The sequence below is a fragment of the Salmo trutta genome, chromosome 15 (genome assembly GCF_901001165.1).
Source record: "Salmo trutta chromosome 15, fSalTru1.1, whole genome shotgun sequence".
Classification (NCBI taxonomy): Eukaryota; Metazoa; Chordata; class Actinopteri; order Salmoniformes; family Salmonidae; genus Salmo; species Salmo trutta.
The window spans coordinates 46,249,597-46,262,391 of NC_042971.1; the positions used below are offsets into that span (position 1 = coordinate 46,249,597).

A 12,795-nucleotide genomic window follows, 5' to 3' on the forward strand; every position below is an offset into this window, starting at 1 on the left:
GAGGGGCTGGCTGGCTCAGAACAGAGTGCTGAGCTGGAGCTGCAATGCAGTGCAGCAATGACTCTCAGTGAGTTACGATTCACTCTCTCTTCACAGCAGCACAACACACCCAGCTATAACCCTTTCTCCCTCCCTCCCGTCTCTCTCTCAGAGGTGAGCGAGGCGACTGCGACCCTTGGCCCCCGCTACAACGCCCAGTTCCCCATGCAGCATGTGCCCGACTACCGCCAGAATGTCTACATCCCTGGCAGCACGGCCACCCTGACAGCCAACCCCCTGCAGGGCCTGCCACAGGCCATGCCCCAGGTCGATATCCACAACGCTGCCCAGACCCCCGCCAGTAAGAAGAAGTCCACCAAGAAGGACAAGAAGTAAGCCAAGCTAACACCAAACCCAATCGCCACGACACCAAGACCCTTTACCCCCATACTGCAGAGCATCCTCCCTCAATAGAAGCCTTGATCTTTCTTTTTCTTATGCCATTCAATCTGATAGTTCAATCTGATAGTCCCAGCGTTGTGGATGTAGTGAGCATATGTCAAAATGTTGGTAGTGGGCAATTGCTGTACTTCTTACTCCTATGGTCATCACAGCTCACTTCAGCAGAGGTTATTGGTTTGTGGTGTATGTGGGGTGGGAGGGGGAGGAAGAGCAGAGAAAAGAAGAGGGCATGAGATGTATTTTGGATTCAGATGGATTTCAGGTACCTGGAATTCATAAAGTGATCTAGCTCTGCATTATAGCATTCTAAAGAAAACAACATCTGATTGTTTGTTTTCATTGAAACTTTTGATGTTTCTCTAAAATGCCAAGTAGTTGCTTCTTATGATGACATGAATTACACTACCTTCTTGTTTATTTAGAGAACTTGCTTTAGCTCTTTAAGGAATGAAGTAGACAAGACGTGTTGCATGATTCATCCTAAAGATGAAGAACCACTGAAGATAAGCCTACACTAACATACATTTGAAGAAAGAGGCTAGCTCAACTTCGTCACAAAAATACAAATTTAATGTGAGAATGCATACCGTGGCATTAACATTTTAAAATGTAAGGTTCATTGTAGTTATACGACTAGTAAGCATACGAACAGATTCTGATTTTGTGTTACTTATAATGGTCACCATCAATGTATATCCAGCTGCTTTTTAAAATCTTGTCCAAGCAGGATTCTGTGGTAACTTAGATCATTTATCCACGATTGTAACCTTTTTCCATCATTATGGGTAGAATCCTGTACTGCGTTAAAACTTTGTTTAAATAATATAACAGTGTAAAGGTGATGGATCGGTGTTTTATAAACTTAGAACCAGCATTATTTCGATATTGTATCAGCGTTGTTGTAACGTTGTATTAGGGTTATGCCGAGCTGGCCCAGTGTGATTGGCTCTGCACTGTGGCCCTCTCTAAGGCTCATAGACAGAGTCCTGTGACCACGACCCCAGGGTTGTGGGTTAGGGTTAGTGTTAGGGTTAGACAGAGTCCTGTGACCCCAGGTTTGGGTGTGTGGTAAAGGCATAAAGAGAGGAAAGGGTGGACAGTCTCTGTCCTCTTGCCACATGTACAGTATCTCTCCGGCTATGACAGCCTGTAAATGTGCTCTAATCACTTCTTCAGCCTAGACCACAGGTTCAGTACACTACAACTCCAGGCACTGTATGACGTTCTGTAATGGACAGTTTACAGGAGCCTCTGTAGAAGCCTTGTTGTGAGTCCAGGGCAATATCAGGACCATGGACAGAGACCACCTCCCTCTCCTCTCTTAGAAGCAGTCTGGGGCACATAGAATGTTTCCAGCCCATTCTTTACCCTGCCAAATCCTCAGCTGCACTGACACTCTGCCCCCATGTAAATAAGACACAGCCAATCTGAGAGAGAGACATCACTCTCTCACCACAGCCACACAGCTGGCTAGTACTGGAATGTTTTGAATATTTTTCAGGAAAAAAATCTGATAAAAAAGAGAAAAAAAAGAAGTGGTTCATATTAAATGTAGTGGTGTAGTGACTAAGAGTTGAGCAAACTGACTCTACCAAGCTGTAAATAAAACTAAAACTTTCAAAAGACAGTCGTAGTTAGTGGCTTGTGAAATTTTTCGTGCATATTTTGGTGTTTTCTCTGTATCACTTTCTTTCTTTGGTCACACCAAACTTTAAATCTTAACACACAACACCTACATGCCTTTTAAAGTGTGATTCCATTTCCCTGCACCTCTTCCTGTGTTTGTGATTTTGATCAATTGTTTATGCTACTGGAATGCCACCCTTGCTCATATGAATATAAATGTGTGTCTTCTAATCCTCTTTATTCTATAGTATTATCTTCCGTATTAAAATGCTTAGCGCTTCTCCCTGTTACACTCTTATTTTATATGCTCAAATTTATATCGCTGTTCATTTCTTTATGGTTTTTGTTTATTCTCTGTTCACTGACATTTCCAAATAAAAATCTCTTCTGAAATTATGTCTGTGTGTGGCCGTCTCTTTACTATTGGTGTTTTTTTTACTGATGAATGATGCTTTGGTAGCTGGTAAGAGGCAAGGGATTATCATAGCTAATGGCAGCGTCCTTATTGGAGTGTGTCTGTTGGAGTTGACTGAACTGGAGCCATGGCTCTGTTAGAAGTAATCCACTCTTTGTTCAGCACAGTTCAGCCAGAAATGATGGAGTGGAGCGGGACCCTAATCCTGTACCTCACACACGCCTAGTCTTTCCCCCTTTATAACATTCTAAACCTCAAACGCCTAGTCTCTCCCCCTTTATAACATTCTAAACCTCAAACGCCTAGTCTTTCCCCCTTTATAACATTCTAAACCTCAAACGCCTAGTCTTTCCCCCTTTATAACATTCTAAACCTCAAGCACCTAGTCTCTCCCCCTTTATAACATTCTAAACCTCAAGCACCTAGTCTTTCCCCCTTTATAACATTCTAAACCTCAAGCACCTAGTCTTTCCCCCTTTATAACATTCTAAACCTCAAATGCCTAGTCTCTCCCCCTTTATAACATTCTAAACCTCAAGCACCTAGTCTCTCCCCCTTTATAACATTCTAAACCTCAAACGCCTAGTCTCTCCCCCTTTATAACATTCTAAACCTCAAATGCCTAGTCTTTCCCCCTTTATAACATTCTAAACCTCAAACGCCTAGTCTTTCCCCCTTTATAACATTCTAAACCTCAAACGCCTAGTCTCTCCCCCTTTATAACATTCTAAACCTCAAATGCCTAGTCTCTCCCCCTTTATAACATTCTAAACCTCAAGCACCTAGTCTCTCCCCCTTTATAACATTCTAAACCTCTGTGGTAACTTAAATAATTTTATATATGATTGTAACCTTTTTCCATCATTATTGGTAGAATCCTGTACTGCGTTAAAACTTTGTTTAAATAATGTAACAGTGTAAAGGTGATGGATCAGTGTTTTATAAACTTAGAACCAGCATTATTTCGATATTGTGTCAGCGTTGTTGTAACGTTGTATTAGCGTTATGCCAAGCTGGCCCAGCGTGATTGGCTCTGCATTGTGGCCCTCTCTAAGGCTCATAGAGTCCTGTGACACTCTACCCCCATGTAAATAAGACACAGCCAATCTGAGAGAGAGAGACATCACTTTCTCACCACAGCCACACAGCTGGCTAGTACTGGAATACTTAGAATATTTTTCAGGAAAAAAAAACATTCCAAACCTCAAATGCCTAGTCTTTCCCCCTTTATAACATTCTAAACCTCAAATGCCTAGTCTTTTCCCCCTTTATAACATTCTAAACCTCAAATGCCTAGTCTTTCCCCCTTTATAACATTCTAAACCTCAAACGCCTAGTCTTTCCCCCTTTATAACATTCTAAACCTCAAATGCCTAGTCTCTCCCTCTTTATAACATTCTAAACCTCAAATGCCTAGTCTTTCCCCCTTTATAACATTCTAAACCTCAAACGCCTAGTCTTTCCCTCTTTATAACATTCTAAACCTCAAATGCCTAGTCTTTCCCTCTTTATAACATTCTAAACCTCAAATGCCTAGTCTTTCCCCCTTTATAACATTCTAAACCTCAAATGCCTAGTCTTTCCCCCTTTATAACATTCTAAACCTCAAACGCCTAGTCTTTCCCCCTTTATAACATTCTAAACCTCAAATGCCTAGTCTTTCCCCCTTTATAACATTCTAAACCTCAAATGCCTAGTCTTTCCCCCTTTATAACATTCTAAACCTCAAATGCCTAGTCTTTCCCCCTTTATAACATTCTAAACCTCAAATGCCTAGTCTCTCCCCCATTATTACATTCTAAACCTCAAATGCCTAGTCTCTCCCCCTTTATAACATTCTAAACCTCTCACATACCATTAGAGTTAATAAGGTACCTTGCAAACTCAGCATGTAGCAAGACCATCAAAGTAAGTGCAGCTCACATATCAACAGCATAGAATGACATGTGTGTGGATGAACTGCTGTCTGAGTGATGGATCCTAGTCAATTTCCCCCTCTTTACTCAGAAATCACTGTTCCACCCAGATCAGCAGTTCTGTGGGCTCTTTAAATCCATAGCACTCTGAATCAGACCTGACCCATTTTCAGCTCACATTTAGTCAACTGGGGAATGTGAAGGCAGAAAAACGTCAGAGAGACATGGAACAGAACAGGGCTCTACAGAGAGTTTGGAAGTAGGATATAAACTCAAAGCCATTTATAGTTATTTTGTCTTCAGAAGACCTGCAGGGGAAGGACACCCTAAACTGTGGACACTTTATAATGCCATTATAATGAATTATATCCTAATGACATCTTTCAACAACTTACATATGCTTTTAAAATATGAGATACATACATAATGCCTTGATATATACAATAATATGTTGCTTGATTTAGGATCAAATACAGTGACCTTGTTTTGGGTGCTCAGCCAGCAAGCTAATCCAATCAGGTAGTTTGATTCCATCATAAAGATGTGAGATTAAGGACTTCTTAAGGACACATTTTATGACAATGACAACCTCCTTTACAGCACAACCTATAAACTTTCATTGTGTAATGAATTCTACATCAGTGGACACAGAGGACGCAGGCATCTCACTGTAGGTCCCACATTAACACTGGCCTGTCTATATATAGCTACAGGAACTGCTGCAGTGGCAGACACACACTCACTGAGTCACTGGGAGTGACATAACAGAACCCACTCTACCAACGATATACAGTATGGGAAGGTGTTAACAATTATTTAACACAGGTTGGTGATACACAATTAGATACAAACATGCTCTTATAAAAGCCATTTTTTTATTATTATTATATTATTTTCAACTATTGTGAAATATTATTTAGAAAACAATGCAATACACCTCTGTCTTTAGTAAAGCAGTAACATTAATTTCAGAGCATTGCTTTCATGCAAGTCATCAATTCCCATACTATTCCACTTTATCTGGCCGATGAAGTAAGCAGAGCACATCTATCTTAATACAACAAGGATGAATACCACGTGATATTTCAACAACATTTTTATTACAGTTGTACGACATAAAATTAGCAATAATCCTACAAAAAACTATATTTTGAATATTCTATACCTTGAAGAAAATAATGCCTCAATGTTTTTAAATCAGTTGTTCCTGACTCTCCTGCTGCGGACACAAAATGTCTGCCACCTGACACACTACAATCACTTCAGTGCTGCAGTGGTTGCCAAGGTAATGAGAGAAAGACTGGGATTTGATGATGCAGATCACTATTTCCTCAGCTGCTCATGAGGCTGGGAATAGAGAGGGGGTAGAGCACATGAAAGACTGTGTTGACATCAGCCCTAAATACATGCACAGGGGTTAAATCAGAGTTTCTATGGAAAGTAAGGGGATTGAATGGTTTAATGGAGAGAAGAACACAATAAGGTAAATGGAAAAAAACATCTGCAATTTCTTTTTTATATGAATGTAAGACTGTATAGTAGGCAAAACTAATGTTAAGTTCCTTGCAACTATATGTACCATAGATGAGGGAAAGTCTATCTCTATCAACTCAGAACCAAACTGAACTACAGTTATAGACTAATAGAATAGAGTTTGCAGTCATCTCTGTTCCTCTCTCTCTCTTCCTCCTCCATAGTCTCACCATAAACACCACAGAAAAGCAATGTCAAACAGCAGGACGGTGTTCTTTCCCCAGAAACCCTTAAATCCGGGTCCTGTGTAACCAAATTGAGAAACATTCCCCTCATCGGAGGACTGGAGGGGTTGTTGTTGTAGGGGCTGTGTGAACCAACCCCACAAACACAGTGGGGTGAAGTTAATCAAATCAAATCAAAGTTTATTTGTCACGTGCGCCGAATACAACATGTGTAGGTAGACCTTACAGTGAAATGCTTACTTACAGGTTCTAACCAATAGTGCAAAAAAGGTATTAGGTGAACAATAGGTAAGTAAAGAAATAAAAACAACAGTAAAAAGACAGTGAAAAACAGTAGCGAGGCTATATACAGTAGCGAGGCTATAAAAGTAGCGAGGCTACATACAGACAGGCTGATTGAGGTAGTATGTACATGTAGATATGGTTAAAGTGACTATGCATAGACGAGAGATAGGAGCTACTCTTGTGGACTACAAAGGGCTTATGAGTGAAATGACGTGGTAATGATATGGTTGAGTCAACAAGAGACAGACAAGGAAAGTTGCATCAGTATATTGAAGATACTGTAGTGACTTTAAAAAAAGATCAAGGGAAAGTACAAAAGACAAAAGTTAATCATTGCAAGGCTTTGGTATGATAATTACTAGGTTGTGAAAAAACACCGTAGCAATTATTTTGATTGCAGTACTCTACATATGCTTAAGTAAATTAAACAAAGAAGTTGAACTATCCCTAAGTTGTTCCTGTTTCTGGCAGGTCTTTCAACAGCAGCATTCAAGAGTACATCCCTTAAGCAGCTTTAACATGAGTGGTCAGTGAGGAGATGGAGGGGAGGGTGTTAAGGCCTGAATGAGGACTACTGGTGCTGCTGCTGGGAGGTCACCCTCTCCCAGGGAAAATTCCATCCCCTGCTCCTCCTAAGCACCCTGCTGGGAGGTCACCCTCTCCCAGGGAAAATCCCATTCCCTGCTCGTCCTAAGCACCCTGCTGGGAGGTCACCCTCTCCCAGGGAAAATCCCATTCCCTGCTCCTCCTAAGCACCCTGCTGGGAGGTCACCCTCTCCCAGGGAAAATCCCATCCCCTGCTCCTCCTAAGCACCCTGCTGGGAGGTCACCCTCTCCCAGGGAAAATCCCATCCCCTGCTCCTCCTAAGCACCCTTGTAACGGTCGTCGTAGGAAGTGGACCAAAATGCAGCGGGTACGTGAATGCTTATATTTATTTTATTATGAACACCACACAAAAACAACAAAATGAAAAAACGAACGACAGCTAACAGTTCTGCAGGCTAGACATAGCAGTGCACGAATACAACTTCCCACAAAGGGACAGGTGAAAACAGGCTACCTAAGTATGACTCTCAATCAGCAACAACGGTGTACAGCTGTTCCTGATTGAGAGCCATACCAGGCCAACACAAAGAAATACAAAACATAGATAGAACCTAGAATACGACACATAGAACATAACCCAAAAACCCCGGAATACTCTAACCAAATACCCCTCTACATAAACACACACCCCGAACCACATTAAACAAATACCCCCCTGCCACGTCCTGACCAAACTACAATAACAAATGACCCCTTTACTGGTCAGAACGTGACAACCCTGCTGGGAGGTCACCCTCTCCCAGAGAAATTCCTATTCCCTGCTCCTCCTAAGCACCCTGCTGGGAGGTCACCCTCTCCCAGGGAAAATCCCATTCCCTGCTCCTCCTAAGCACCCGGCAGGGGGTCACCCTCTTCCAGGGGAAATCCCATTCCCTGCTCCTCCTAAGCACCCTGCTGGGAGGTCACCCTCTCCCAGGGGAAATCCCATTCCCTGCTCCTCCTAAGCACCCTGCTGGGAGGTCACCCTCTCCCAGGGAAAATCCCATTCCCTGCTCCTCCTAAGCACCCTGCTGGGAGGTCACCCTCTCCCAGGGGAAATCCCATTCCCTGCTCCTCCTAAGCACCCTGCTGGGAGGTCACCCTCTCCCAGGGAAAATCCCATCCCCTGCTCCTCCTAAGCACCTTACAGAGAGTAAGACTGAGACTGAGACTGGGACTGCATTAAAGGATCAGGGCAGACAGATAATTATCACAGCCAGCAGCTGCTGCAGTGCTAATCCTTCCATTTACACACTGTCGGGGCCATTAATCTGCCAATCAAACATGCTGATGCTCTGATAAAATGTATGGATAATGAAGGACATCTTTTTGTTGAGGGGTTTAGATGGGGGGTTGTCTATAGTGCACACTACAACACCCTCCCCCCATCTCCACAACAACTGTAATTTAGTATGCGTAGTCTAATTCCTCACTGAAGAACCCCCTCGTGGATATTTTGGTACATGCTTCTAAAGAGTTTCCATGTGGTGGTTACATCAGTCACTGACAAACATTGAGAGGAAGAGCCACTCCCAATGCCCTTCATTTTACCCTTCCTTTCTATCATGGGGCCCCCCCTCTTCCACCCCTCATTTAGGAGTGTGCCCAGTAATCTGTCTGTTACCAGGCAGACTTACACTTCTTTTGTCAACAAAGTCGTGTGACTTCATTGGTCATTGCCTGGTGTCCTTGGCAACAGCTTAGTAAAGTCTTCCCCAACCCGGCAACACCCATAAAAATTTCACAGGGCAGATGTCCTGTTCAGACCACAGTCTCGTGCCATTGGTCACCCTCCTTAGAAAAGGTAAACTATTCTGTTTCCTCTGGTCATTATGGTGAGGAAAGGCCAGCTGACCAATAACACTTGGTGTGGTCATTAGTTTAGAATGACCACGCTCCAGAGGACAGTCCTGCCATATCCACAATACAATTTTCATCTGTCCCCAACAAACTATGGACTAGTTTAATTTCTGTCTTAATAGACAACGCATTTATATACCTCCACTTTCACCAAAAGATTATTCAATGGTATACATTATATATCAGGCTTCATATACTGTTGTTTTGCATCCATTCTCAATGACTATAATATTAGAAAGAGACTGGTCCGTGAAAGCATGGGACAAAAAGCATCGTAATGCACAAACACAGGTTGACACCTAGAACGCCTGAGGTCCATCCCATTAGACAGACTGAGGCATGGGCTTGTGTACGCTCCTGGTGCTGGAATAGAAGCAGTGTTTGCCAACACACACAGTGTTGCTGTGGCTCCTTGTTCTGGGAGGGAGGCAGCCCCCCCTTCCCTTCTAGCCCCAGTCACACAGTAAACACAGAAGCACAGCCTTCCCTGCAAGGATGTGAAAAACCCCACTGCAGCTGCAGTTGTCATGGAAACAGGGCTGTCGACTTAGGTCTCCCACCAGCTGAGGATAACAGGATTGATCATCCTGCAGAATCCGGGTCAGAGTTTAAACACAGTCAACAAAATCCTACACCGAGGCTGTGTTTGTGTGAGTGTACACAGAAAGTGTAATAATTGTGTCAGTGTTACATCAGCTCTGCTTCACACTAGAATGCCTAGCAGAGAGAAGCTGAAATCATTATTAGGCATTGAGAGATCTGAGAAAAGAATCACTCTGCTGTTGCCTACCAGTACCACCAGCTCTCTTGGCCTAAGTAAATCAACCAGCCTCCCACTCTCTATACCTCTATTTAACCCTTTTCTGTCGTTACCACCTCCTCCTGCTCACTGTGTCATTGCTTTATACGTATCCGTTACTACCTCTCCTCTACCATTCTCTCTCTTCATTTCCTTCCCCTTTCTCCTTCTCCCTGGTCTGAGTCTTCATCCCCCTCTAATATTTATGAAGCATGGTGGTTCTGCAGAAAGGAGGGGGAAAGATGTAGTTCATCCAACATCCGCATCCCCCCACTCCCGCTCCACCGTTGCCACGGCAACCCCATCATTCCTCAACCTACATTCGGATTTGTTATCAATGACCTAGACTGTGTGCTGCCTTTGTTCTGAACGATACAGCTACGGAGGAGAGCGGGAGGAAAGAAGGGTTGGCCTGTTGTGTAAGCTCCACCTGTGAAACAACATGCCTCTGCATCTGAAAAACCCTCCGCTATCATCCTGATCACCTACCACCTCCCTCTTCATCTAAATGAACAAAGATTGTCAAATTCCATCCGTCTCTCCCTCTTCTTTAACCCTGCTGTCTAGCATTCTTTTCCCTGTTCCCCAGGAAGGAATACATCACAACAGTGCAACGTCTCACACAGTAAGAAGATTACTGCCTCACTTGGCTTCTTCACCTTTCTTCATGACCCTGCTCTATTGTCTAGGTCCACTCTGCCTCTGTCTTCTCCCCGCTGTCTTTGTCCTATGATTCCGTCATTTTATTTGAATCAGTGGACTCCACACACAAGCATACATTCACACTTACATGAACACACAGACACACATACACATACAACTCACAATGAGAGCCATGAATCACTCATTGTGTTTGTATTCATAGTCATGAACGTGAACACAAGCACACGCCCTGAAGCACAGTGCGCTGGGGAGGCTAGACTAGTCAGAGCCAGGTAACTATAGCAACAGACACAGTGAGGAGATGTCATGCTTCCTGATGGCCTATTAAACCATTTGCAGGGTAAATGGGGGAAGGGGGTTTCTGCAAATTCACTGTGCATATAGTGTTGGTATTTTACAAAGGTACATTTTGTTTTGCTCTTTGATGGAACCACATTGAAAAAACAATATGTCCACCATGCTTTTCCTCTGCATCTCAATCAACCAGAGATATTTCATGGGGGTTAAGCCTCAAGATGAATAAAATACTAATGAAGCAATAAATCACAAACAGGCTGTTTTATTTCTAGGGGTTCAATGAGCAGATTGTAACTCAGGTTAAGGTCATCTCCCATTAACAATGCAGACCGTACGTCCTTAAGCTTTAGAGTAAATTATGCTGTTTCTTTTTCCATTTTTTATATATTTTTTCACTATTCTATATTATGTAGTGTTGTTTATATTATGAGCATTTTGTTGTTTGTTTCTTTAGTAAATTTAGTAAATTCTGTGAGCTGTGTGTGCATGAGCAATTTGTGAGTTTGTTTTATATTGGTTGTGCTGTGTTTTCTCTGAACTGAACAGATGTAGGTTGGCAGGGTGGGGGTCAGTAAGAGGATGAGTAGTCAGTCATTTACTAGATAATCATTCAGTCCCAGGAGAAATTAGCTGTTGTTTGTCCCAGGCTCCAGTCCTGTTAATCTCCACCCTCACCGGATTCCCACCCTGTCTTTAAAGCTTCAGATCCATCTCCACTCATCAGGGTGGGCTGACTGGTAGGGGCTCAGCCAGGGCAGACAGAGTGATGCAGGGGAAGACATGATCACTGCCCTGGGCTCTCACATACGTGCATGCAGACACAGTACAGTTTAGTAAACATACAGACACACATTTCCAGTGAGGCATGGAGACTCACTGCCTGGAGGGCTGAGGGGAGTCTGTAGTCCAGGCAGCACTGTGACCCATGCCAGTGTCTGTCACATCAATAACATCAACCAGGGCATCAGAGAGACATGAGAAATGCCCCAAATACGCACATGCATATAGAGTTGACAGAGCTGGTGTCACGTCCTGACCCTTGTAAGATGTCATTTTCTATAGTAGAGTGGCCACGGCGTGACAGGGGGTGTTTTTGGGTGGTTTTGTTGTTATTCTGTTTCTATGTGGGTTTTCTAGGTTTCTATTTCTATGTTGGGGTTGTTGGGATGATCTCCAATTAGAGGCAGCCGGTCCTCGTTGTCTCCATTTGGAGATCATATTTAAGTAGGGTGTTTTTCCACTTGTGGGTGTGGGTTGTTAAATTTGAGTAGTGTGTATTTCTCTCTGCGTCACGGTTTTGTTGTTTTGTTGTTTCAAGTATTTGGTTATTGCAACGTTTCACGGTATAATAAATATGTGGAACTACAACCATTCTGCGCTTTGGTCCGATCCTTTAAACAGCCGTGACAGCTGGATTCCTAGAGGTAGAGAGAGGGGGGTAGGGAGGGATGAGGGATGGAGGGAGGGTTGAGGGGACAGAGCACATGAGAAACAGAAAACAGATAAGTAGACACATTCTTGTTAAACACACATGCAGACAAAAAAGAGACACAATGAGTAAATACAAAATACAGACAGACAGACACATATGCACACATATCCAGGACCAGATAAACTACTGTATCCACTAGGTACTCTTACTGACAGTTGTGGCTGCTTTGTGTGATGTATTGTTGTCTCTACCTTCTTGCCCTTTGTGCTGTTGTCGGTGCCCAAAAAATGTTTGTACCATGTTTTGTGCTGCTATCATGTTGTGTTGCTGCCATGTTGTTGTCATGTTGTGTTGCTACCATGCTGTGTTATGTGTTGCTGGCTTGCTATGTTGTTGTCTTAGGTTTCTCTTTATGTATTGTTGTGTTGTCTCTCTTGTTGTCATGTGTGTTTTGTCCTATATTTATTTTCTCTTTATTTTAAATTTTTAATCCCAGGCCCCCGTCCCCGCAGGAGGCCTTTTGCCTTTTGGTAGGCCGTCATTGTACATAAGAATTTGTTCTCAACTGACTTGCCAAGTTAAATAAAGGTTCAATAAATAAAATAAAGATATGTTGCTTATCTGGAGATGTGTCTGTGAGGTGTTGAGGGTTCTGATGGTGCTGTACGGTGTGTTCTCAGGATCAGCCCATGGCGTAATTGAGGTGTCATGCTGACAGGAGAGTGACAGCTTGCTAAGATTAGCTGGCACCCTGGTA

At 43.1% G+C, this 12,795-nt stretch overlaps 1 protein-coding gene across 14 annotated transcripts in view; it reads left to right on the plus strand.

Moving 5' to 3' along the window:
• The window catches only part of LOC115149152 (protocadherin gamma-C5), a 61,958-nt gene extending 59,495 nt beyond the window's left edge, over positions 1–2,463 (plus strand). For all 14 annotated transcript variants that reach the window (XM_029691715.1, XM_029691712.1, XM_029691716.1 and 11 more), the window contains one exon: positions 152–2,463. In XM_029691715.1, the coding sequence (XP_029547575.1) occupies positions 152–375 (224 nt within the window). In that variant the 3' untranslated portion in view covers positions 376–2,463. The remainder of the gene's footprint in view (positions 1–151) is intronic.
• The last annotated feature ends 10,332 nt before the right edge of the window (positions 2,464–12,795 follow it).